We start from the raw sequence: 23,434 nt of genomic DNA, 5'->3' as shown, positions 1-23,434 counted from the left end.
GAAGAGGAATTTCACCTTTCAACATGACAGTGACCATCCAAATCAACAAAAGAATGGTTTCACCAGAAGAAAATTAAAGTTATGGAATGGCCCAGCCAGAACCTAGACCTAAATCCAGTAGAAGTCTGTGGGGTGACCTGAAGAAGGCTGTGCAGAAGAGATACCCTCGCAATCTGACAGATTTAGAATGCTTTTGCAAGAAAGAGTGGGCAAATATTGCCAAGTCAAGATGTGCCATACTGATAGACTCCTACCCAAGAAGACTGAATGCTGTAATTAAATCCAAAGGTGCTTCAACAAAGTATTAGTTTAAAGGGTGTGCACACAACAAAGTATTAGTTTAAGGGTACTCACACTTATGCAACCAGCGTATTGTATGCTTTTTATTTTTTATATTTTTTCCCTTAGCACATTTGTTTGTTTTTCAATTGAATTGTACAGGTTATAGGTACATTAAAGGTGGGAAAAATTTTGAAATGATTTATTGTGGTCTCATTTTTTATATGACAAAAATCTGGCATTTTAACAGGGGTGTGAACTTTTTATATCCACTATATATATATATATATATATTTATATGTATATGTATATGTATATATATATATATATATATATATATATTTATATATACATATATATATATATATATATATATATATATATAAAATATATATATATGTGTATGTATGTATATATATATATATATATATGTGTATGTATGTGTATATATATATATATATATATATATACACACACACACACACACACACACACACACACACACACACACATGTATATGTATTTGCTGCAGAAATTCATCTTCTTAAAGCAAAGTAATCTGCTTTTCTAGTTCTTAGTTACTTCATTGTTCTCCAAAATTTCTAACGCATATACTTCAGGTAGACAAACTCCTTCTAAGGGTTTTCAGTAATATTGCTTTTTGTCTGCCTGGAATGAATCAGAAAGTAGAGCAATGTTGGTAATTGTGCGACTTTTCCCAAGTGGGTATGGAAGAGAAGCCTCTCCAGTGCCTGCAACAGCCTCCTGTAAAATTAAAACAACTCTGATTATTAGAAAATGTATGGAAAGTGAAAAGCAAAAGAGAAGCAACACAAGCTGGTAATGAAATTGAAGTTATTATGAGGGGAACCAATGTTGTTAGACTTACAGCCAGACAGTGCCTCTCTGCTTGGTATGAAGTGGAGGACCTCTGCACTTATGGAAAAAGTCTGATTTGTCGTTGTGGGGGAAATGTTATTTTGAAAACTGCAAGAGAGGGACTCGTTAAATTCACAGTGGTGATTCCTAAATGTATCCTGTACAGTTCATCTCGAAGGATCACTAGGACCCTAGCCACTACAGTTTACTACTACCCCTGTCCATAATGGGCAAATAGGCCATGCTCAGGTGAATTTTTTGTATCCCATTCATTCAGCTATGTTTACCTAGGAAAGAGTGAGGGAGATGCTCTATCTGAGGTGGAATGGAAGCCTATTCTAAAGGTAGGGTATCTGAGGGAGAGGTATGTATCCTGCCAACAGATCTTGTTTATTTTATGATCTAAGTTTATGTCCATAGAGGGAGTATTTTGGTGTCTTCAATTTTACAGATAGAGGGAGATCAAATAGAACATGAGCATTTGCAGCCTTATAGGCCAGAAGTAGATAGCCATAGGAGTGATGGAGCTTTTAGACTCTATGTAGCTTTGAAAGCTCATAACCATGAATTCTGGTAAGGAAATACTGGCCTTTCTGGTTGAATCATATGGTTAGAGAGATGCATGCTAATGAAGGCACTGTATTCTAATATGGATCCAATAAGAGATGAGTAGAATAGAGCAAGGACTTTCTTGGACCCAGAGGATGTACCTTTAGTAATTAGTTGGGCTAGATAGAAGGATTTTCTAATGGCAGATGACAATGTGGAGGGCAAAGGAGAGTTCATGGTCTATGTTTGTGCCCAGGCCTCTAATAATTGTATTAGTTTGGGGTGGGGGGAATGTCATTTATGACACAGTTGCAATAGTGTTCTTGTTTCTCAGCAATGTATAATGGTATATGTGTTGTGTAGAACTTTAGTCTGTGGTTCTGATACCATAAGTTTGTGCAGGTTAGGCCCTTCTAGAGGATATGAATGCCACTGGAAGCACTGATGGTGCCAAGTTTGCTGTCTTCAGCCCTTCACATCGGTTTGGTGAAGTATACACCAAAGACTAGATGCCCAAGAATGGAGCTCTGTGACGTCTTTTTGAGGAAAGTGTGCCACTGATGCTGACTGAGTAGGTTGTGCCTTTTAACCAGTTAATAGGGGAGTATGTCTAGTCTGATCAGTTTAAGAGTAATGCCAAAGTGTGGAATAGTAATGAAACCTTTGGCTATGTCTATGCAGACATTCTTTGCCAATTTGTCTTTCATCCATTGCCTTTGTGATTTTATTTGAGAAAAGTCAAACAGGTTAAGTATGAAGGATCTGTCTTTCACAGAGTCAAAATGGTTTTGATTTAAAGCATGTAAGCTGCCACTGTCCTTATTTATGGATTACGGTAGGATACATTCCAGTACGTTACAAATTAGACTGATAAGGCTGACTGGTCTGTAGTTCCCAGGCCAGTGGTTGAGACGCTCTCTTTTTTTGGGGGGTGGGTGCCACTTCCCCTACAAGCTAACACCATTTACTGAGCCTGTTGTTGAAGCTGATTTTTTTTATTGTTATTTTTGTTTTGTATTGTGACATCCTTCATGCTGATTGCAAGAGACTGCTCAAGGCTAGTTTCTCACCTTCATCAGAGACATACAGAGAGAGTTCAGTTTTATCTGTCTTTATGCCATCCAAGTTTGTGCATTGAAAGTTTTTCACTCCCACATGTGCGATGTCCAGGTTGTATGATTATTTGGGTGAAGGGTTCTGGGCTCTTGATGACATACAAATTCTGGTACTTGATAGACCAGTGACTGTCGCTCTGTCTTTGCTTAGCCTGACAGTTGCTGAATCAGTACGTCTAGCTTTTATGTCACCTGTAACACTGACATTTTCACATGTGGCAGTATGACCTGGTTGCCTTAGAGGTTTCTACATCCTGCTTCGATGGCCTGTACTTGTGTTGAAATAATGTTGTGTTTTGTGGTTAAGGTTTGGTGACTTTGCTGAGGTCTAGGTACATTAGTGAGTTGTCTGGGAGGCTTTGGGAGAAATTTTCTTACTGCCTTAGCATATGTAGGTTTGTTTTTAGGAGTGTGTTGTGGTGGTGTATGTGTGTAATCAGCACTGATAACATGGGTGCATGAGGGTCATAAGAGGGTTGCCTCCATTTCAAATGTCTCTGAATCTCTAACAAACAGATTCAATGTCCACTAAGAGTCTGTACTTAACAGTGAGCATGAAGCAGTTTCTATACTGCCTTAGTGTGCCTAATACCAGCAGGCTAGCAACAGAAAGGGTGCAGGAGAACTGTGTTTCCTTGGTGTCTGGAATTCTGATGGCTAGATAAGAGCAGTGTGTTGTTGGTATTATTTATTTATTTTACATTTGTTTATCGGAAAAGTCCGACTGGACACAGGTCTTTTTTCTGCGGAGGCGCAGGGAGAAAAGCTCCACATAGTATTTTTATTTATTTTTACATTTGTTAACCTGGTTAGTCCGACTGGGTTCAGAGAACCCTTTTTCAGTGGAGACCCGAGGAGAAAAGCTCCAGGAAAGTCATTAAAAAATAAGAAAAAAAAATTAATTCAAGTTGTAAGATACTTAACAGTAAAAAAACAGAGAGAGAAATATATAATACTGGTATATACAAGGCAAAAGGTACAGTATTTTGAGAATGCAGAAGCAATATGTTTGAGAAATTTGGTTAGCAATTACGTTATTTACGAGGAATGTAGCAATGCCTAAAATAAAAAAAAATCAGAGTTAACATCATGACTCAGTGCAACAAAGATGCATTTAGTAGCATAGGTACTAACTGCATAGAGGAATATGTGTAGACAGTTTAAATAGCAGATACCAGGTAGATATGTTAATTGAGAGAAGAAGAAAAACGTATTAGGTAAATTCCTGACAAGTACAGATCTGTTCATGTTGAAAATTAATTTTTAGTTGCTTTTTGAATTCGTCACTTTTGGTAGTGAAGCAATAATAATGCAAGAAAACTAGTACATACAAGATAAAGATATTTGAATAAATTTGTATCACACCTAGATGTCCTTCAAGGATGCATCTGCAGTCCTTACAAATGGGTTGTCCTGTCGTCAGGCAGCCCTTCGGTCGGCCGGATTCCAAAGTCTGGGTCCGGCTTCGGCTGGTGTCGCACTTCACCCGACGTCATCGCTGCAGTTTTTCGGGTATAAAGGCATCAGCCGACGCCATCTTCCTCAGTCTTTCTTGCCGCGTGGCGCCCGAAGCAGAAGCTGTTCGCAAGTGCCGGGCAGTCAGATCCAGAGATTACTACTACCGAATACTACTTCGAAGACTTCTAAAAAGCTAAGTACCCCGTTGGGGACTCTTTCTTGCCTCAGCCGATGTCAGAGAAAGTGAATAACTGTTTATCTTGTGGGAAACAAATACCTCATAAGGATTCCACTCCTACTGCATACATTGTTTAGGCCCAGACCACGACGTAGCAGCTTGTCTAGCCTGTGCTTCTTTTAACCGACGGACGCTTAGACGTCGGTCGGAGTTTGCTGAACAGATATTCGGCTCTGATTTTGCCTATATTATGCCGTCGGATCCTCCGACAACTCAAATTTCCAAAAAACGCAAAGAAAAGGACCGACACTCGCGGTCCGCGGTTTCGCGAAACCGCGATTAAGCAAACCGCGAATGTCTTGGTTTCAGCCGAAACCGAGCAAGCGGTTCTTTCTTCAGCCGAAACCATGCCTTCTACCGAGGCCTCCTCTAACCTGGTAGAATCGGCTTCTGAAATCCAACCTTCTGTTGCGGTTTCTCAGGAATTATCAGACACTATTCCCCTGGATATTTCTACCCCTGCACGTGGAGCTGCTAGGCCTCCAGCAGCCATGTCTATTAAGGCCTTTGCCAGGGCTAAAGCAGCTAAAGTTTCAAAAACGGTGCCTGCCAAACCCCCCTCACACAGGCCCAGCACCAGCTCCCATATGCTTTCTTTGGCTGAGGATCTAATTTCTTTAATTCGTGGATCCCAGCCTCATCCAGACAGGACCTCTCTCCCACCTCCAGAAAAGAGGCCTAGAGCAGAGCCCCCTGAGCCAGTATCCACAGATGATTCCTCTGATAACTCAGAGCATACAGATCCTCCTGAGGCTTCTTATTCCCCTTACGAAGACTCTGATGCTGAAGAGTCCATTCCTTCAGCCTCTCCACCTGAGGAATTTTCCTTTGGGGAAACTTTGCATGCTATGAGGGAACAATTTCAGTGGCAGGGCCAAGATTTCTCAGACTCCAGAAAAAGGCTTAGAACCTTTCTACATTTGCCACAACATAGGCCTTTAGCCATACCTCCAGTTCTTTCTGTTGTAGATGATGCATTTAATGATGCTTGCACTGCTCCTGATTCATTACCTCCGGCTCCTGCTAAGCCCGATAGGTTCTACAGGGTCCCGGACACTCATCACCATTTATATAAGGCTCCCAGGGCCCTAAAGCTGTAGCAGCTACTTCTACTAAAAACCCCCTCCCCTCTGAAAGGGAATCTAGGTCCTTAGAGAGATGGGATAAAAAAGTTTACACTTCTGCTACTTTGTCAGCAAGGGCTTTGAACTGCCAATTTCATATGATTCAATATCAAGAGTTTATGCTTGACCAGTTAACTAAAAAGCTGTCCTCTGAAGAATCTTTAGATAAAAAAATATGTTCAGGAAATGGTACATAACATACAGCAGGTTAGTAACCATTCTTTAAAATGTGGCTATGATGCACTGGAGGCTTCCTTTAGATCAGCCATGACTGGCACAGTTATCAGGAGACATGCATGGTTGAAAGAACAGGCATTACTAGACCATGTCAAATCAAAGCTTTTGGATGCTCCTATGGACAAGGTCAATTTATTTGGTTCCCCTGCACAACAGGTACTAAAAAAGATGGAGGAGAAGGCGAAATCTGTACAAACAGTGAAAGATTTCTTACAGGTACAACCTCCAAGGTTTAGCAGGAATTGGCCCTCCAAGAATTGGTCCTTTCCGGACTCCTCTAAGACACAGAGAGGCAGGAACAGGCGTTCTAGAGGCAGAAACCAATCCAGGGGTGCCTACAGGGGACGCCAGTGGCAAGGTAACAACCAGCGAGGCACAGACGCAGCCACCACCACTACGACAACTCAATCACAGTGACTTGGCAGTGGCACCGCCTACCAGGAAACAACTATAAACACCCTTAGGCGGAAAGCTAACCTTATTTTCAAAGAACTGGCATTGCATCACAAGGGAAAAATGGATTTTGCAAACTATAGACCAAGGTTACAGGTTCCACTTCCATACTCTACCAGGAAAGAGAGGAATGCCAAACCTACCACCTACTCAAAGGGCAGAAGCTCTAAAGCAAATATCTCAACTATTAAGAATGAGAGCTGTGGAAAAGGTACCATCTATGGAGAAAGGAAAGGGATTTTACTCCAGACTCTTCCTGGTACCAAGAAAAGAAAACAAATGGAGACCTATTCTAGACCTGTCCGCTTTAAACACATTCCTCATTGTTCCAAAATTCAAAATGCTGACCCTACAGCAGCTTCTTCCCATGCTGGGCAAGGAGTCTTGGCTGGTAACTCTAGATCTCAAGGAGGCATACCTGCACGTCCCCATTCGACCAATTTGCAGAAGATACCTCAGATTTCATGCAGGATCAGAGCATTATCAATTTTCAGCATTGCCCTTTGGCTTGTCTACTGCGGCCAGAGTGTTCACGAAATGCCTGGCATCAGTAATTGCTCATTGCAGACTTCAGGGGATCCAAATATATCCCTACCTGGACGACTGCCTGATACAAGCGGACAACAAAAACAAGCTAACAGAAGACTTACAAAGAGTCATTTACCTGTTACAAGCCCTGGGATATACAGTCAATATAAAAAAGTCAAGGCTGATTCCATCCCAAAGAATAACCTTTCTGGGTGCAGAGCTGGACACTTCAAAACAAATGGCATTCCTAACTGCAGAAAAGAAAGAGCAACTACCTCTCTACTTCTTGGCATTAACAAAGCAGAACCATCTAACTGCAAGAAAAGTACTTCAAGCCCTAGGCTTCATGGCATCCTGCATAATTCTGGTCCCTCATGCCAGACTGCATATGAGAAAGCTACAGTGGTACCTGAAAAATTTGTGGTCCCAACACAAGCACAGCCTAGAAACCAAAATTCCAATAATCCCATGCCTGAAGCAAGAGTTCCTATGGTGGGCCCAGGCCTGTCAATCAAACACAGGATTGCCCTTCTGCAACAGTCAACCAAGCCAAACCATCACGACAGATGCCTCAGACCACGGTTGGGGGGCACACATGCTGGGCAGGTGCATACAAGGCTTATGGACTCAAGACCAGCTGCGCCTGCACATAAATCTAAAGGAAATGCTGGCAGTAAAATTGGCAATCCAGTCATTCAGACCATTTCTCCAGGAAGGTCAGTTGATGATAAGGACAGACAACACCACAGTTATGTGGTACATCAACAAACAGGGAGGCACACATTCATATCCTCTATGCCGGCTGGCACTGGACCTATGGGATGTGGCTCTGAGCTACAACATTCAGTTACAAGCAATTTTTGTACCGGGAAAAGAAAACATTCTAGCAGACATATTAAGCAGAACTACCGCAGATGCCCACGAATGGATGCTACATCCGGACATCTTCAAAGCCATTACAAGAAAATGGGGATTACCACAAATAGACTTGTTTGCATCCCCACTCAATCACCAGCTAAAGAAATTCTGCACAAGGACATACCACCCACTTGCTTGGAAGGTGGACTCCCTATCTTTCATTTGGAAAAATCTGACAGCATACGCATTCCCACCTCTTCCTTTGATGCACAAGGTGCTTCTGAAGATCAAAGAGGACCGTCCAAGGATCATTCTAATAGCTCCAGACTGGCCAAGACAACATTGGTACCCACTGCTGAGAAGCATGTCTCAGGAACAAATATGGACACTACCCCTGATCCCATTACTGTTAACACAGAACAACTACAACATCCTGCATCCGAACCTGAAAACTCTGCAGCTGACTGCCTGGAACATTACATAAGAGCAATTAACCCAAATTTATCCCAAAGGGTTAAAGACATACTCCTGGAGGCTCGTAGACCTTCAACAAGAAAGAATTATGCAGCAAAGTGGAAAAGATATCTCATTTGGAGTACTGCAAAGGGCAAAGATGTGACACTGGTAAACATAGCCACCATCCTGGAGTACTTGGCAGAGCTCTTCCATACAGGCCTGTCCTATTCCTCCATCAAGATACATGCATCAGCTATTTCAGCAGAATACAGCTTGGATCCTCCTGTCTTCTCTCATCCTCTGCTCAGACAGTTTCTGAGAGGAATCAAAAATGTAAAACCTCCTAGGAAACCACCATTGCCAGCATGGGACTTGAACTTTGTGCTAGAAAAATTGACACTTCCCCCTTTCGAACCAGCAGCAACAGCAGAATTGCAATACTTATCCTGGAAGACTGCTTTCCTGCTGGCAATAACTTCAGCAAGAAGGGTCTCTGAACTACAGGCATTAATGGCAGTGCAACCCTTCCTGATCTTCCATCAAGATAGAGTGTCCATGAGAACAAATCCTACATTCATGCCTAAGGTGGTATCCAGAGTGTCATTAAATCAGGCTATCCACCTACCTACATTCTTCCCCAACCCACAGAACAGGGGAGAAAGACTCTTACATACCTTGGATGTACATAGGCAATTACGCTACTACCTGGACAGGACCAAGTCCAATAGAAAAACTGACCAGCTTCTGGTAGCATATGCAACAGGAAAGGAAGGAAAACCAATTTCAAAACAGACAATCTCCAAATGGATAGGAAATTGCATTAAATTTTGTTACTCCTACCATGGAAAGAAAACTCCAGAGAACATCAGGCCTCACTCCACAAGGGCTACTGCCACTACCACAGCTTTCTTACGAGGAGTGGCTACTAAGGACATTATAGAGGCTGCTACTTGGACCTCCGTGCATACATTTGCCAAGCATTACAATTTACCTTTATACTCTAGATCCCGAGCAGGTTTTGCCACTGCTGTTTTGCAAGGGATCCTAGCTACACCATAATCTCTACCTTTTTCCTCCTCCCCTAGTTTAGCTATGGTATTCTACCCATTTGTAAGGACTGCAGATGCATCCTTGAAGGACATAGTACAGTTTTGTACCTACCATAAATGTAGATGTCCGATAGGAATGCATCTGCAGTCAGGATTACCCACCCACCTTCCCCTCTGAGGTACTCCTAGGGTATTTGCCATCCTTCAGCTAGCTTGGGGGGGATCTATTATGGTGTATTTGTTTGTATATATGTACATACATGCTTATTTTATGTGTTTGCTCTCTACTTTTTGGAAACATTGGCATTTATCCAAATTTAGCCATCCAAGAGGGCACCTGGCATCTGGGGCAAGAAACACTGAGGAAGATGGCGTCGGCTGATGCCTTTATACCCGAAAACTGCAGCGATGACGTCGGGTGAAGTGCGACACCAGCCGAAGCCGGACCCAGACTTTGGAATCCGGCCGACCGAAGGGCTGCCTGACGACAGGACAACCCATTTGTAAGGACTGCAGATGCATTCCTATCGGACATCTACATTTATGGTAGGTACAAAACTGTACTTTATACATTTGCGACTATAACAAATAGAAAAGTTCCATAAATACATTATGTAACTACTATTTTAAATGAAGTAGAAAACCTATGTAGAGGTATTTATAAGCAAGTTGTCCTAGCTAAATTGTCAGTATTTTAAAGTACCTATGTTTATATATAGTAGCAAAGTCAGCCTAGAAGGGTTGATAGCACCAGCTGAATGTTGATTTTTTTTTTTAATGTGGATTGGTGCACCAGTATAGCCAATTTGTAGATAAATGAGTTTGTAGCATTTTTTTTAATTGAGTTGAGGTTGAGATAGATGTTAAGTTGGAGGGTAGTGTGTTCCAGATTTTGGTTTTGTAGTTAGAGAAGAGGGTTTCTCCAGTATGATTGTTGGCTGTGGTTGTCTTTATCAAAGGTTTGCTACTAGAGCACAGTGATCTGGCACTGCAGTATGGCTATAGTAGGTTTTGCAGGGAAAGAGTTTTCTCTGATTGATAGAAGATTTTCTGAGCCATAGTTCATTGGTTAAAGAGTAAGAGCTGAAGATGTTCTAACTAGTTGAGTTGTTTGAGTGGATGTGTAGTGATGTGACCTAAAGGGAGAGCTAGCTGCAAACCTGGCAGTTTTGTTATAACAAGAGTCTAGTTTTACTAACTCAGATTTTCTTAGGTTAATAAAGAGCAGTGTAGAGATAAGAAACCATTCTGAGTATTAGTTAGGGGCTTGTTAATTTGCAGGTAATTCACAATTTGGTTATGTACAATTTTCTGCATTATCTTAGAGGGGATAAGATAGCAGTTGCTCAGTAGTTGGACAGATCAGTAGAATTGCCTTCTTTATAAAGTAGAATTATGTGGGAAGTTTAACAAATGGTAGGGACTTTGTGTTCAGATATGGATCTGTTGATTTAAGAATGGATACTGGGTAGGCAATTCCCTCAGTAGCTAGTCTTAAAAAAATTCTGCTAGTAAGTTGTCTGCAGCTAGAGTAGTGGGTTGTAATTTCTTAAGGAGTCTTCTTATTGTCGCAATTGAGGCAGGTTGAAGGGAGAATGTGGTGGTGTTTTTTCTTGGAGTAGGGGTAGCTGTACTAGGAGAGGAGCTTTGCTTTTTGGACAGGGCTAAAATAGTTTCAGTAAAGTATTTATTTAATTGGGTAGCAATGTTGTCTGAGGTATTATTAGTAGTTGGGAGGGGTGTACTGGTTTTGCCCAGTAGGATAATGTTGTTTATTGCAGACCAAAATTTTTTGGGGATTATTTTGATACTTGGTTTGGATGTTAGCGTAATAATTAATTTTGTCTTATTTGTGTCTCTGCTTTCTTTCTAAGCTCTCGTTAAGTTTGATTTGCAGTTAGATATTTAGTTTTGTACTATTGATCCTAGGCTTTTGCTGTTGCTTTTAGCAGAGACCTGGTATCTTTGTTTAGCCATGGGGCAAAGATAGATTTAATTCTTATAGACTTGGGAGGAGCCTGTGTATTTAAAACAGTAAGAAAGGTGGTATTAAAGTATTCTACAGCATCTTCTAGGGGAAGTGATTTCAGTGGTGTCCAGTTACAGTGTTTGAGTATGTCTAAAACGTTATTGGAGTTAAGGTGTTTTTTGTTGCATATTAGTTGGTAGGTAGTTTGTTTAGTTGGTAGGTAGTTTGTTTAGTTGGGTTAGTTTTTGTCTAAGTAGGTAGGTTGGAAGGTGGACACTTAGGCAGTCATGGAGACAGCCAGGGTGGGGGTAATGGACTGGTTCATTTGTTAAGATCCAGTTGAGTACTGAGTGCTTATTAGATGACTTGTCAATTCTAGTGGAAGTTTGGATGAGTTGAGTAAAGCCATAGAGATTAATATGACTAACAAGGTTTTGGGAAGAGCAGTTTGATCAGTCAATATTAAATCACCCATGATTATTGTTTCCTGGAGAAGTGATTTTGTAGTCCAGTTTAGTATATTTTCTAAAGTTTGGATGTTGTCCCCGGGTGGGATATAGGTACCCATTATGTTTGTGCATTTGTTTGAGTTAATGATACGTTTAGAAAGTAACACTTCAGCATTGTCAAAGTTAGGAATACTATGATCTAAGGCTTCTACAGAAAGGTGATGTTTGAAGAGTAAGGCTATTCTGCCACCTTTCTTACCTATTCTGTCTAGACATATGGCATTATATCCTGCAGGGAGAATCTCATTATTGGTAATATTTGGTTTAAGCCATGTTTCAGTGATTATTATGATATCCGGTGAGTTTAGAGGGAGGTTTGCATGCAGTTCATGGACTTTGTTAGTGATACTTCTAATGTTAATATTTAATAGCAAGATATCAGATTTGTATCTAGGGGGGCTGTTATTCAGTATGAGTGGGTGGTATTTTGGGGTGATGTGCAGTTTAGAGTAGTATATGGGCCAGGGTTTGGGTGAATGTCGCTACTGAGTGTTAGTTTGGATGCTATGTAAAGTAAGGTTTTTAAGAGTGTACCTATCATATTTCTGAGGGACTGTAGAGATGTTGGGGTGAGGGAGTAGGGAGTAATGTGTATGATGAAAAGTTGTGGTGTTGAGGATATAATAGTGTTAGTAGGTTTGTGTTTTTGTGGGTAGAGGTTAGGTATTGCTGTAAGACGTAAGAGGTATAGTGAGAAAAAGTTTGAAGCAGTGCTAGGAAGAGTTGGGGTGGTCAGATTTATGATGTAGTATTAATTGTAAAATGCAAGAGATATAGTGAAAAAAAGTTTGAAGTAGTATTAGGAAGGGCTGAGGCAGTCAGATTTATGGTGTATTAATTGGGCTAAATAGGAAGTATGAGTCTATTGGTTGTGTTGGAGGGGCGTGACTAGTGAGGAATAAATGCAGGAAAAGTGGGGTGGGTGGGAATTGGGTAGGATAAGGGAGTGGAGTGAGGGTGAATGGAGCGAGATGAAATCTGTCCACTGAGTACTGTACAAAGAAAAACTATCAGCAAGTACTGTGTTTGCTGCTGTATAACATGGTAATAGCACAGGCAGATAACTAGTATTATCCCAGTCTGTTTGGCCAAAAAGGAACGAAAAAGTGTATAGAGCTACTGTCTGATTTTGGATTAAACTTTGTATGTAATAAAATGAGCACATTTTTCCACTTTCAATAATTAGTGGATATAATGGTCAAGCACTCTGTATCTATGGTTAGCTAGATGCAGTAGCAGAGTGCTCTGATTTCTTATGGATTGTAACGCTCTGTTTACACAGGTAGTACGATGTAGAGTTTGAGAGCGTCAAAGGGTTTATATATAGTTAACTTTTAATGTTATGTAGTCCTATCTCGCCTACATTCTTACCCGTGGGTTCAGAGCCGAATATCGGCTCCGACTCGGCCAAACTTTTCTAGCTCGAAGTCTACTATTGGCTGGGCTAAGCAGGTATCCCATGGTGCACTGCTCCATATCCCCAGATCTTCTTTGCCGCTCGTGTAGCTCGGATGTGGTCTCGCTCTTGGCTGTGGCTAAGTACATTTTTCTTGTCTTGAGAAAAAAATTTGTTCTTAAACAAAAAGCTATTTTCATAGCTATTGTCTTTAGTGTTGTTTAGGTTTTTGGGAGAGTGCTTGTTTTGTGGTATCCCGATAACTGTTCCATCGGGTTAGGCCCGTTTCAGTTAGAGGACCTAGTCCTTTCGTCCTGTCTGTTCGTCAAACGGTTTAAGTTAGAGGTTTGGTTTCTGTTCTCCAACCCTTGTAGTCATTAACCATTTTAGTTAGAGGTTTTTGACGTAGTTGGTCTCAGTGTGCGTCTCTGGATTCACTTCAGAAGATTGAATTTCCGAAATCTCGAACTACAAATAACCGAAACCAAATGCTCGAGTTTCGGAAACTCAAATTTCTGAAGGGAAACCATTAAAACAAAAAAAAACACAAGCTTCGCTTTTGCAGGGGCTTAGCCCCTGTACCATGTGGGGACTGTGCCCCACCCCCTACTTAAATATACCAACTCCAAGATCGCGCTACAGTGGGGAGATGGGAAATCTCCCGTCTTGCGCTGTATGCGAAGCAAACGGAGATTTCTTTACTTCCTGCCAACACCACGAAACAAAAAATACATTACGTACACACAAGGCATGCAACAATACTTGCCTCTGTGTGCACGTAATGTATTCAAATAGTAAGTGTTATTTCGGAACACTACACACATTCGATTTATTAAAATCTCGATCATATGGTCTCGACCATATGCAAATCGAGATTTTAATAATTCGATTATGTGAAGTGTTCCCGTGTCTCTAGTGTGTGTGTGTGTGTGTAATGTTTCAACTTATAACTGATTCCCGGGATTTTTGTGGTGTTGCGCGTCTGTAAGTTTTCTTGTCAGACTTTCTCTTAGGTTGCGTTGTTGGTGTTTCTTGTGAAATATGTCCAAAGATTCCAGAGAGCACAAACCTTCGGGTTTCAAAAAATGCTCTAAATGCGGGTACAAAATGTCCATCACCGATGGGCATTGTATTTGTGTCTATTGCCTGGGAGCCATTCATCTGCAGGAGTCCTGCAGTTTTTGCCATGCGTTCAGTCCTAGAGTGCTCCCAGAGAGAAAGAATAAGCTGATCCTAAAGTGACTCTTGAAACACTCTTTCAAAGAGGCCTTGGATTCTTCTCCCAATGCTAAGTCTAGGTCATCCAAGTCTAAAAAGAGATCTCAGGCTCAGTCAGCTTCATCGGAGCCTCCGGAGAAAGTCACAAAAATTGCATCGACCTCCTCAGCTCCACTGTCCTCGGGGCCACAGGAGGTGTCAGTGTTGATGGAACCGGCGTCTGCTCCTATTATATTGGAACCTCTTCAGAGCCGATCGCCCAGTCTCCGACCAGTCTCTCCTGAGAGGAGATCTCGATCTCCCTCCCTGTCCTCCAAATCCTCCAGGACCCTTTCGGATGTGGATGTTGATAGGGTGGTCCAGAGACTCCTCCAGTCACCAGTTTTGGCAAAATTGTTTTCGGCTCCGGCCCAGTTGGCTCCGGAACCCGTCCCGACCCCTGCTTCGATCATTCCTCTGAGCGCATCTGTGTTTTCAGAGCCAGAGTGTTCCACGCCATGTGATGTTCCTAGTCTGGTTCCAATGGCCCCTCCGGCTCCATCGGTAACGACATCGGCTCCGACCCCGTCTGCTCCGTCCTCTGGGTTCACGACTCGGGATTCTTCAGTCGGGCCTGAGGGGGACATCTCGGGACATATTTCGGTTCCGAGTCTCCCTCTCGGTGCCTCGGCTCGGGGAATTCCGACTCCCGTCATGGTCTCGGAGGCTGGCCGGTCCTCGGACTCTGGGGGGACCAGCCTTCGAGGCCATGCGGACTGCGCTGGCCAGATCATCAGCTACATCAGGCGGATCGGTCACTCTGTCCCCCACCACTCCGGTGAGAGCCTCTGATCACCTATCCATGGACAGCAGAGCACCAAGGCCTAGGGATACCCCCACGGGTGGTCCCCAACTTTCTGAGGGCCCTTCAGAGTTCATGCCTGAGGAGCCCCCTAGAAAGAAAACGTGCAAGAGGAAGCAGATAGACTCCCAGGATGAGTCCCTCACCTCTGATACTGACGTCAAGGAATCTGAGGGGTCCCCCAAGTCATCCTCTGATGATGTTTCCTTCTCTGACATCCTGGAGATACTGAAGCAAAGAGGTGACTGGCTATCCAAAGCCCCTTCCGAGGAGGAGTCGGTCTTCCTTAAGGCCTTTGGTGCTCAGCCCTCCACCTCCTGGGTGTCCCCACCCTTCGACGAGCTCCTTGATTTAATCTGTCGAAGGGTGTGGGAAAACCCTGATTCTGTGGAGCCTGTACCCAGGCATCCCAATAAGTTTCTTTCTGCTCCCCAGAGTAAGGAGTTCTTGTCCAAAGGAGTCCCTGTAGATGCCATGGTGGTGGTCAATCAGAATGAAGTAGCAGAGACCTCTTCCTCCGTCCATCCTCCTAACAAGGTGTCTAGGACCATGGACCGGTACGGGAAGCATACCCTCTCTTCAGCAACCTTTACCTTACGGTCACTGAACTATCTGTCTTATTTCACTCGGCTCCAGGGAGATCTCCTCAAGGAGCTAGGAGATACTCTTGCGGGTAATGTCCCTGAGGCGGTGGCCCAGACGGTTAATGCCCAGGTGTCCACGCTCAATTCTATTGTCAGCTACTCCATGTGGCTCATTTCGAATGCAGCCGAGGGAGCGAGTAGGGCAGCAAGCTCAGGTGTCGCCCTTAGAAGGCAAGCCTGGTTGCGCCTGTGTCACTTTGCGGAGCCCTTCAAGTCTTCCTTCACTGACGCCCCCTTTGATGGTTCTTCTTTGTTCGGAACCAAAGTGAAAGACACCCTCACCAGGTGCGAGCAAGAGGGAAAGACCCTGTCTGCCGTAGGGGTCCATTTTTCCCTTCCTTCTAGGCCTTACCCCAAGGCCCAGCGGGGTGGGAAGATGTGGTTCAAGAAATCACAGAGGTTTTTTCCTGCCGCACAAGGTGAGTCCCCCTCCAGAGGCAGAGGAGGGGGAGGTTATTCAGGGAGATGCCACCCTAGAGGCAGAGGGGGCCCCCGCAATTCAGGAGATCATGATTCCTTTTGCGGCTCTCCCTACTCTCGTTCCTGAGGGAGTGCCCGGCTGTGCTTATCCGGAACCAGTCGGGGGTCGAATTTCATTATATCCGGAAGCCTGGAAAAGCATCACCCAGGACCGATGGGTATTACGAATAATTTCCGGAGGTTACCTCATTCCGTTTACATCAGACCCCCCATCAATCAGAAAAATCCCAGACGTTCCACCCAGTCAAAGGGATCAAGCAGCCTCAGAGGTTTCAAAGCTGCTAAGAAAAGGAGCCATCCAGAGTGTCCCCTCAGACCAAATCGGATTAGGGACTTACTCAAGATTCTTTTTGGTGCCGAAAAGAACAGGGGACCTGAGACCTATATTAGATCTCAGCCAACTGAACAACTATGTACAGAAATCCAAGTTCCATATGGTCACACTACAGTCTATTCTCCCATTGTTTGGAGAGGAGGTATGGATGTGCTCCATCGACCTCAAGGATGCTTACTACCATGTAAAAATGGACAGGGCATCCAGGAGTCACCTACGCTTCCAGCTGGGAGCCAGTCATTTTCAGTTTTGAGCACTCCCCTTTGGTCTCACCACAGCCCCCAGGGTGTTCACCAAGTGTATGGCAGTGGTGACGGCTCACTTGAGACGTCAGGAATTCCAAGTGTTTCCTTATCTGGACGACTGGCTCCTTACCGCCCCCACCAGGCATCAACTAGTCCAAACCAGGGATGCTACCATTACTCTATGTCAGCAGTTGGGCATAACACTAAATTGGGAAAAATCTGCTTTGTTGCCCTCGCAGCGTGTCACCTTTATAGGCGCAGAATTAGACACCATTCAGATGCGAGCATTTTTACCGCAGGAGAGGATCAGAGTCTTACAACAACAAATACACATCCTGATGCCCCTGAGGAAAGCGAAGGCAAGATGGGTTCTCCAACTCCTGGGGACCATGGCAGCAACAATTATGTTGGTCCCTCTAGCGAGATTGCACATGAGACTTCTCCAATGGCTTCTCTTTGTTCAGTGGTCTCTCCAAAAATTTCCACTTTCTCACCCCATTTTGCTCACGGACAGATGCAAACAGGACCTCAGTTGGTGGCTTTGCACCAACAATTTGGACGGGGGAAGACCCTTCGTTCCACCCATCCCGGTTGCCACAGTGACCATGGATGCCTCCCAGGTGGGGTGGGGGGGGGGGCATTATCTTGGCAGGACGGTCCAAGGCACGTGGCAAGATCACGAGCTACATCTGCAGATGAGAGCAGTGCTACTTGCGTTGTAGGCACTTCAGAGCTTTCTACCTCTAGGGACGATTGCAATACACTCGGACAACATGTCAGTAGTGTGGTATCTAAACAAGCAAGGGGGAACCAGGTCTTACCCCCTGTGCAGAGAGGCCATGCGAGTGTGGCAGTGGGCAGTAACTTCCTAACGTTTTCTGGTGACAACGCACATTCTGGGGAAGTCCAACGTGATTGCGGACAGGCTAAGCAGAGCTATTCTGATGCCTTACGAATGGTCCCTGAATCGTCTAATTGCAGAACGAATCTTCAGCAGAGGGGGTCAGCCTTGCTGCAACCTTTTTGTCAGCCCCCGCAATGCCAAATGCAGCAACTACTTCACGCTGATCCCCCCACAGGGGGCGTCACCCAGGGACGCTCTGGTTCACGATTGGCCCTCCGGTCTGCTTTACGCTTTCCCTCCATTTCACTTGCTGTCGAAGGTGATTCAGAAAGCGCAATCCTTGGGAAGCAGAATGATTCTGATTGCTCCACACTGGCCTCGTCAAGTCTGGTTTCCTTTTCTTCAACCATACATTGTGGACACTCCTTGGATTCTGGACCCTCAACCAGATTTACTGACACGCATGTCGGGACAGTTCCACCCCTCTCTGATGACCCTCCGGTTGACAGCCTGGCTACTCCACTTCTGTCGTTAGTTAGGCTTCATAAATTTTCACTGGAAGTGGTTCACATTTATCTTCCTCTCATAAGCCATCTACTAGGAAGATTTATTCCAGCAAATGGAAGAGGTTTTCTGTTTGGGCGCATACCCAAGGAATTGATCCTTACACAGCTCCAATTGCTTCAGTCTTGGAGTTTTTGTCTATGCTTTTCCATCAGGGTTCCGCATGAGCTACCATCAAAGTTCAGTTGGCTGCGATCTCTATTTTTCATGTGGCTAATGAGCCTAGTCTCATGGCTCATAGACTCTGCAAGGCTTTCCTGAAGGGTACTCTGTTACTTTGTCCCCCGGTCTCCGAACCTGTCATGCCCTGGGATCTCAATTTTGTTCTACAAGCCCTTACTTCACCACCTTTCGAGCCTGCAGCTAACTGTGAATTGAAATTCTTGACCTGGAAAACAGCCTTCTTAACAGCAATCACTTCAGCAAGGCGAGTTTAAGAAATTCAAGCCCTCTCTATCCAACCTCCATACTTAATCTTCCATAAGGACAGGGTTTCTCTTAGACCAAACCCTTCTTTTCTTTCTAAAGTGGCTTCCGTGTCTAGTCTTAATCAATCCATTGAGTTGCCTGTATTCTTTCCTCAATTTTCAAACAAGGCAGAATTTAAATTTCATCAATTGGATGTACACAGACAGTTACGTTTCTATCTGCACCGAACAAAAGATATCCGGAGGTCGGATCAACTATTTGTCTCCTTTTCGGAAAACAAAATTGGGTCCCTGGTCTCCAAGGTCACCATATCCAGATGGATATCTAGTTGCATCTCTTTCGGCTACCAAGTGGGAGGAAGAGATCTGCCATTTCCAGTCAAGGCTCACTCTACTCGGGCTGTTTCTACATCTACTGCCTATCAGGCCAGATTGTCAATGGATGATATATGTGCTGCAGCTACTTGGGCTTCTCCTCACACATTTGTTTCTCATTACAAATTGGACGTGGTTTCTAGGGGCAGGTCGTCCTTTGGCTCCACAGTACTCAGGAGTATTTTCCTATGAGCCACCCAGGATGTAGGTGCTAGGGACGCTGTCCCACGGGTAAGAATGTAGGCGAGATAGGACTACATAACATCAGGAAGTTATGTACTCACCATAACGTTCGATGTATGTAGTCCATCTCGCCTCACATTCTTACTTACCCACCCGCCTTCCCCCTTCCTGGAGGATCTGGAGGTTAGGTTTTTATTTACAGAGTTCCCTTTACTTTAGCCTATTCTTTTTATCTGGATGTTGTGTATGCATGGGGTATGAATGAGTATTGCAGCAAACTAGATCTGGGGATATGGAGCAGTGCACCATGGGATACCTGCTTTGCCCAGCCAATAGAAGACTTCGAGCTAGAAAAGTTTGGCCGAGTCGGAGCCGATATTCGGCTCCGAACCCACAGGTAAGAATGTGAGGCGAGATGGACTACATACATCGAACGTTATGGTGAGTACATAACTTCCTGTTATGGTACATTCATCTATGGAAGGAGGCCCCAGTTTATAGTGCACTTTAAAGTCTGGCAGTGTTAAGCAGACGTATTTGCTTCACTCTGGAGCACAGAAAGACTATGAGAGGCTGGGTGCAGACCATGAGGAATTTTGGGGGGGGGGGTAAGGTAATCGGCCCGGTTAGTGTGCATGCCACTAGTAGAAACAGGATGTGCAAAGTGTTGGCTCATTAGATTAATAAAATGCAACATACATTACAGCACACAGTTATTCTTTTTTAGTTTTCCATAGTTCTTTTGTTTTTTGTCCTCAGCTGTGGATTTGTATCCTTAGCAAAGGGCTTGGGAGGGTGCTGGTTTTAGGAAAACTGCTGTGATATGTCTAATGTAAAAATATAGCAGAGATGTAGTCCGAGGTAAGTGGCAAGCACACCAACTGATAGAACACGTACGCTCCTTACACTGGATCAAGATTTAAAAAAGCATGCTAGCTATATTGTATCAAGAGGAGCTTAGATTCTTGACTGACGGTAGACAATATAACAGTGGTGTAATGCATAGCACAGTCAAAAAAAAATGAAACCAGTAGTTCTATTGTCAGTACTGTATGGCAAAAAATGACACAGTGCTATATCACAAGAAATGGAAAAGTGCTGTGTATTGCTTCTCCATGATCAGTTTTGATCACCCATCTTTAAATAGTAGAATTGCAGTACATTTCCAGTGCAAGCCACCATTTTACATTGATAAATGTTTATTTTATTATGTACAAATTTATTTATTGCTGTTTGGTAACTGAGTGAATTGGCTTATTGACCTTTTTCAGCCATGACAATGGCTGATGGAGCAGTATATACAGTTATTACAAAGTGCAGTCAGTTCTGTGTGGTTTTATGGAGCTGAGAAAAGGCCAAGCATAAGCTCTTACTTTTGCTTATAATCTTACCTTGTTAAGCATTTTTATTGTTATTATTATATTGTGTTTACATGACTTGCTTTTATCTGTTTCTTGTTGATGTTAAGCTGTTTTAATAAAAAAATATCACTTTTTGTATTGAGTATGACTGTGCTACAGGTAACTTATGCCACATTTTTTCTGCCATTTCAGTATTAGGGAAGAATTTGCACGTTTTTTCACCTACTACTGCAAAGCACCTGCTCCTTTGAAGCCAGAGAATGTAGGTATCTATCATGAAATACACTGCCTCATAATATATGCATGTTTGAATTCATATGTGTGTTTTGGGAAGAACAATACTGTGCAGGTAGTTTCAGGCCATGCATACCTCAAAATCTGAGCACTTGTTGCCTTAGCAGAAGTAAGGTCAGAACATTGTTGTAGACTCAAACTTGGAGCGGTTCTTAGAACTGAATGAATAGTGTGACGTAACTATTATTAAAGAATGAAAATAACTGCAGTAACAGAACTAGCATCTTAGCAAATACCTTTCGGTTTGACTGAATAGTTGGCCGTCATATATTTAAATCCTCAAATAATTAATTTAACCAGTAACAATTAAGCACTAGAAGGGAATGCAGAGCCTGGCAGTTAGTATGGACGATTAAGGCTGTGATCTGCTAACAAGCTTTATTTTGTAGTTAAGGGTTAATTTCCTCAGCCATCTTTTGCCTACTTTGTGATTCTGAACAAGTCATTTAACCAGATAATGTTTCTAGTTTGTCATTGAAATAGAACTTCTGTGTCTGCTGGGCTTATGTGTAGGAGGGGAATTTCTAGGAGTAAGGTAGCACTAAAAATTATGAGCAGTAGTGGGAGATAAAAACAACATAACCATGTCTTAAATAAGTAGAGAAGTATATATGTTGTCAGTATACCAAAAGGTCCATTAAGTGTTAATGTGTGTGTGATTGGGTTGTAAGATGTCCTGTTTAAAATCAACCAGTCTGTCTTTTTTAAAGAGCATTGCATATGTCATTATACCATTTGTCCTATTAAAAGTTCATAAATGTGTGGCTGGGCTGTAAGTTGTTTTATTTAAATATCAAACAAGCATCTGCCTTTTTAGGAGCATTGCTTACCTCTGTCAGTAACTCATCGTATGTTGTTTTATATAGGAATTGTAATGATTGTGGGTCACCCTCATGTACCATGCAAAAGTGCAATGCTACTATGCTGGTTCTCCCCTTTATGTATGTGTTCTAGAATTGTAACTTTGACTATTCTAAAAGTTTTTCTTATAAACCGTTTTAAACATGAACAGTTGGAGGCATAAAACTGCTGTGCTGTCTGACAGTTGTAATATCTGTTAACACAAAACTGTTTCCCATTCATCTTCTGCTTAGAAAGTTTTCCTTGCAAATAACAGACTGAGATCCCAGTGCAGTGTTATAATCCAATATCTTTGTTTCCTGTGTCTAAAGGAAACATTCTCCATAAGACTTGATGAATTCTTATGTTCTCCTCATGGTTTCACTTACGATTGTTTTCTTTAACCAGATCACTTAAGTAATATGAACAAAACTTCCTCAGAATTTTTATTATGTCATATCAAGGGTGATTTTCTAGTAACATTTCTAGTTGAGAGGCAGTGCTCCAGTAGTCATAACTGGTTAAACCTCTAGGTTTGGATATGAATTATAAAACAGGATCATAGAAATTACAAGGCACTGAGCCATGAGGCCATTTCTAACTTGCCATTACCTACCCTTAGACCTTCCCTCCCTTTTCATGGAGGGCAAGGCCAGTCACACAAGGGGTGAATGTATGTATACCTATCCAGATGTTCAGCTCCTTTTTAGAGACACACAGTGTGTCACACTATTTAACCTGGAGAGGAAGATGATTCCAGAGAACTGTAGGCACTGAGTGGCAAATCTATCCCTCTTCCTTGTCTTATTTATTTGTTGGATCAGGTTTAGATCTCTGCCCTCGTGTTTGCTGGACTATTTGAAGTATAATAGATCTTGAACTGTTGGATCCCCTATTGCCGTAAGCAAGGCACATATCATGGCTGTGAGTATAGAGAGAAAGTCTCCAGCTTTTCTTGGTGACCCATGATCTTTTTAGTTACAAACCACTCGGACCTCTTGTTATAAGGACTTGGTAGAATAGCTGGATTGTATGGAAAGTCTTTTTGTTGAGCAGGGTTACCCTGATGTAACGGTCAACAATTTAAAGAATGAAGTTTTAAAAGGACAGGGGACTAGGTTTGTTCTATTATTGTTGGCTATTGAAGAAGGGTTCTCGATAATGAATGTTTATATAGGTTACAATCGGGATGATAACAACAGAGGAAATGCTGAGAACAGCCAGAAAGATATGGATGTAACTAATTACAATAGGTCCTTTTATATTGATGTTTAATCAGGACACGGTTGGTATTCAGAAGATTGTTTCGAAAGTTTGGAACCTGTTCTTAAGAATATCGAATAGTTTGGGTACTATTTCTAAACCTCTATTATATATGTATTAAAGATGACACAATACTAAAAGCATTCTTGAATCAGGGGCCAATGTGAAAGACCAAAATACTAGTCACCCAAAAAAAAGTAACATACAGTATGCGGTATGTGACACTAGTATGCAGATTTGGTGCACTGTGAAGAGTTGGCACTCCCCAGTACAGGTACCACATTTAAAGCAACTAGGCATCTTAATTGTTCCATTAAGAGGGTGGTTTACTTAGCCTGTTGTCAGTTCTCTTACTCTTGCTATGTAGGGAAAACTGAGAGGGCTCTGAAAACAAGGGTATATGAATGAGATAAGTAAGAAATT

The 23,434-nt window shown here is 42.8% G+C and overlaps 1 protein-coding gene across 1 annotated transcript in view; it reads left to right on the top strand.

Moving 5' to 3' along the window:
* The window catches only part of LOC122810579 (1-aminocyclopropane-1-carboxylate synthase-like protein 1), a 790,733-nt gene that overhangs the window by 140,744 nt on the left and 626,555 nt on the right, over positions 1 to 23,434 (top strand). The window contains exon 6 of the mRNA XM_044082158.1: positions 20,807 to 20,876. Coding sequence (XP_043938093.1) covers positions 20,807 to 20,876 — 70 coding nt within the window. The remainder of the gene's footprint in view (positions 1 to 20,806; positions 20,877 to 23,434) is intronic.

Source organism: Protopterus annectens, chromosome 9.part0 (genome assembly GCF_019279795.1).
Source record: "Protopterus annectens isolate FY-2018-M chromosome 9.part0, PAN1.0, whole genome shotgun sequence".
NCBI lineage: Eukaryota > Metazoa > Chordata > Ceratodontiformes > Protopteridae > Protopterus > Protopterus annectens.
This window is presented reverse-complemented; position numbering and strand designations above follow the sequence as displayed.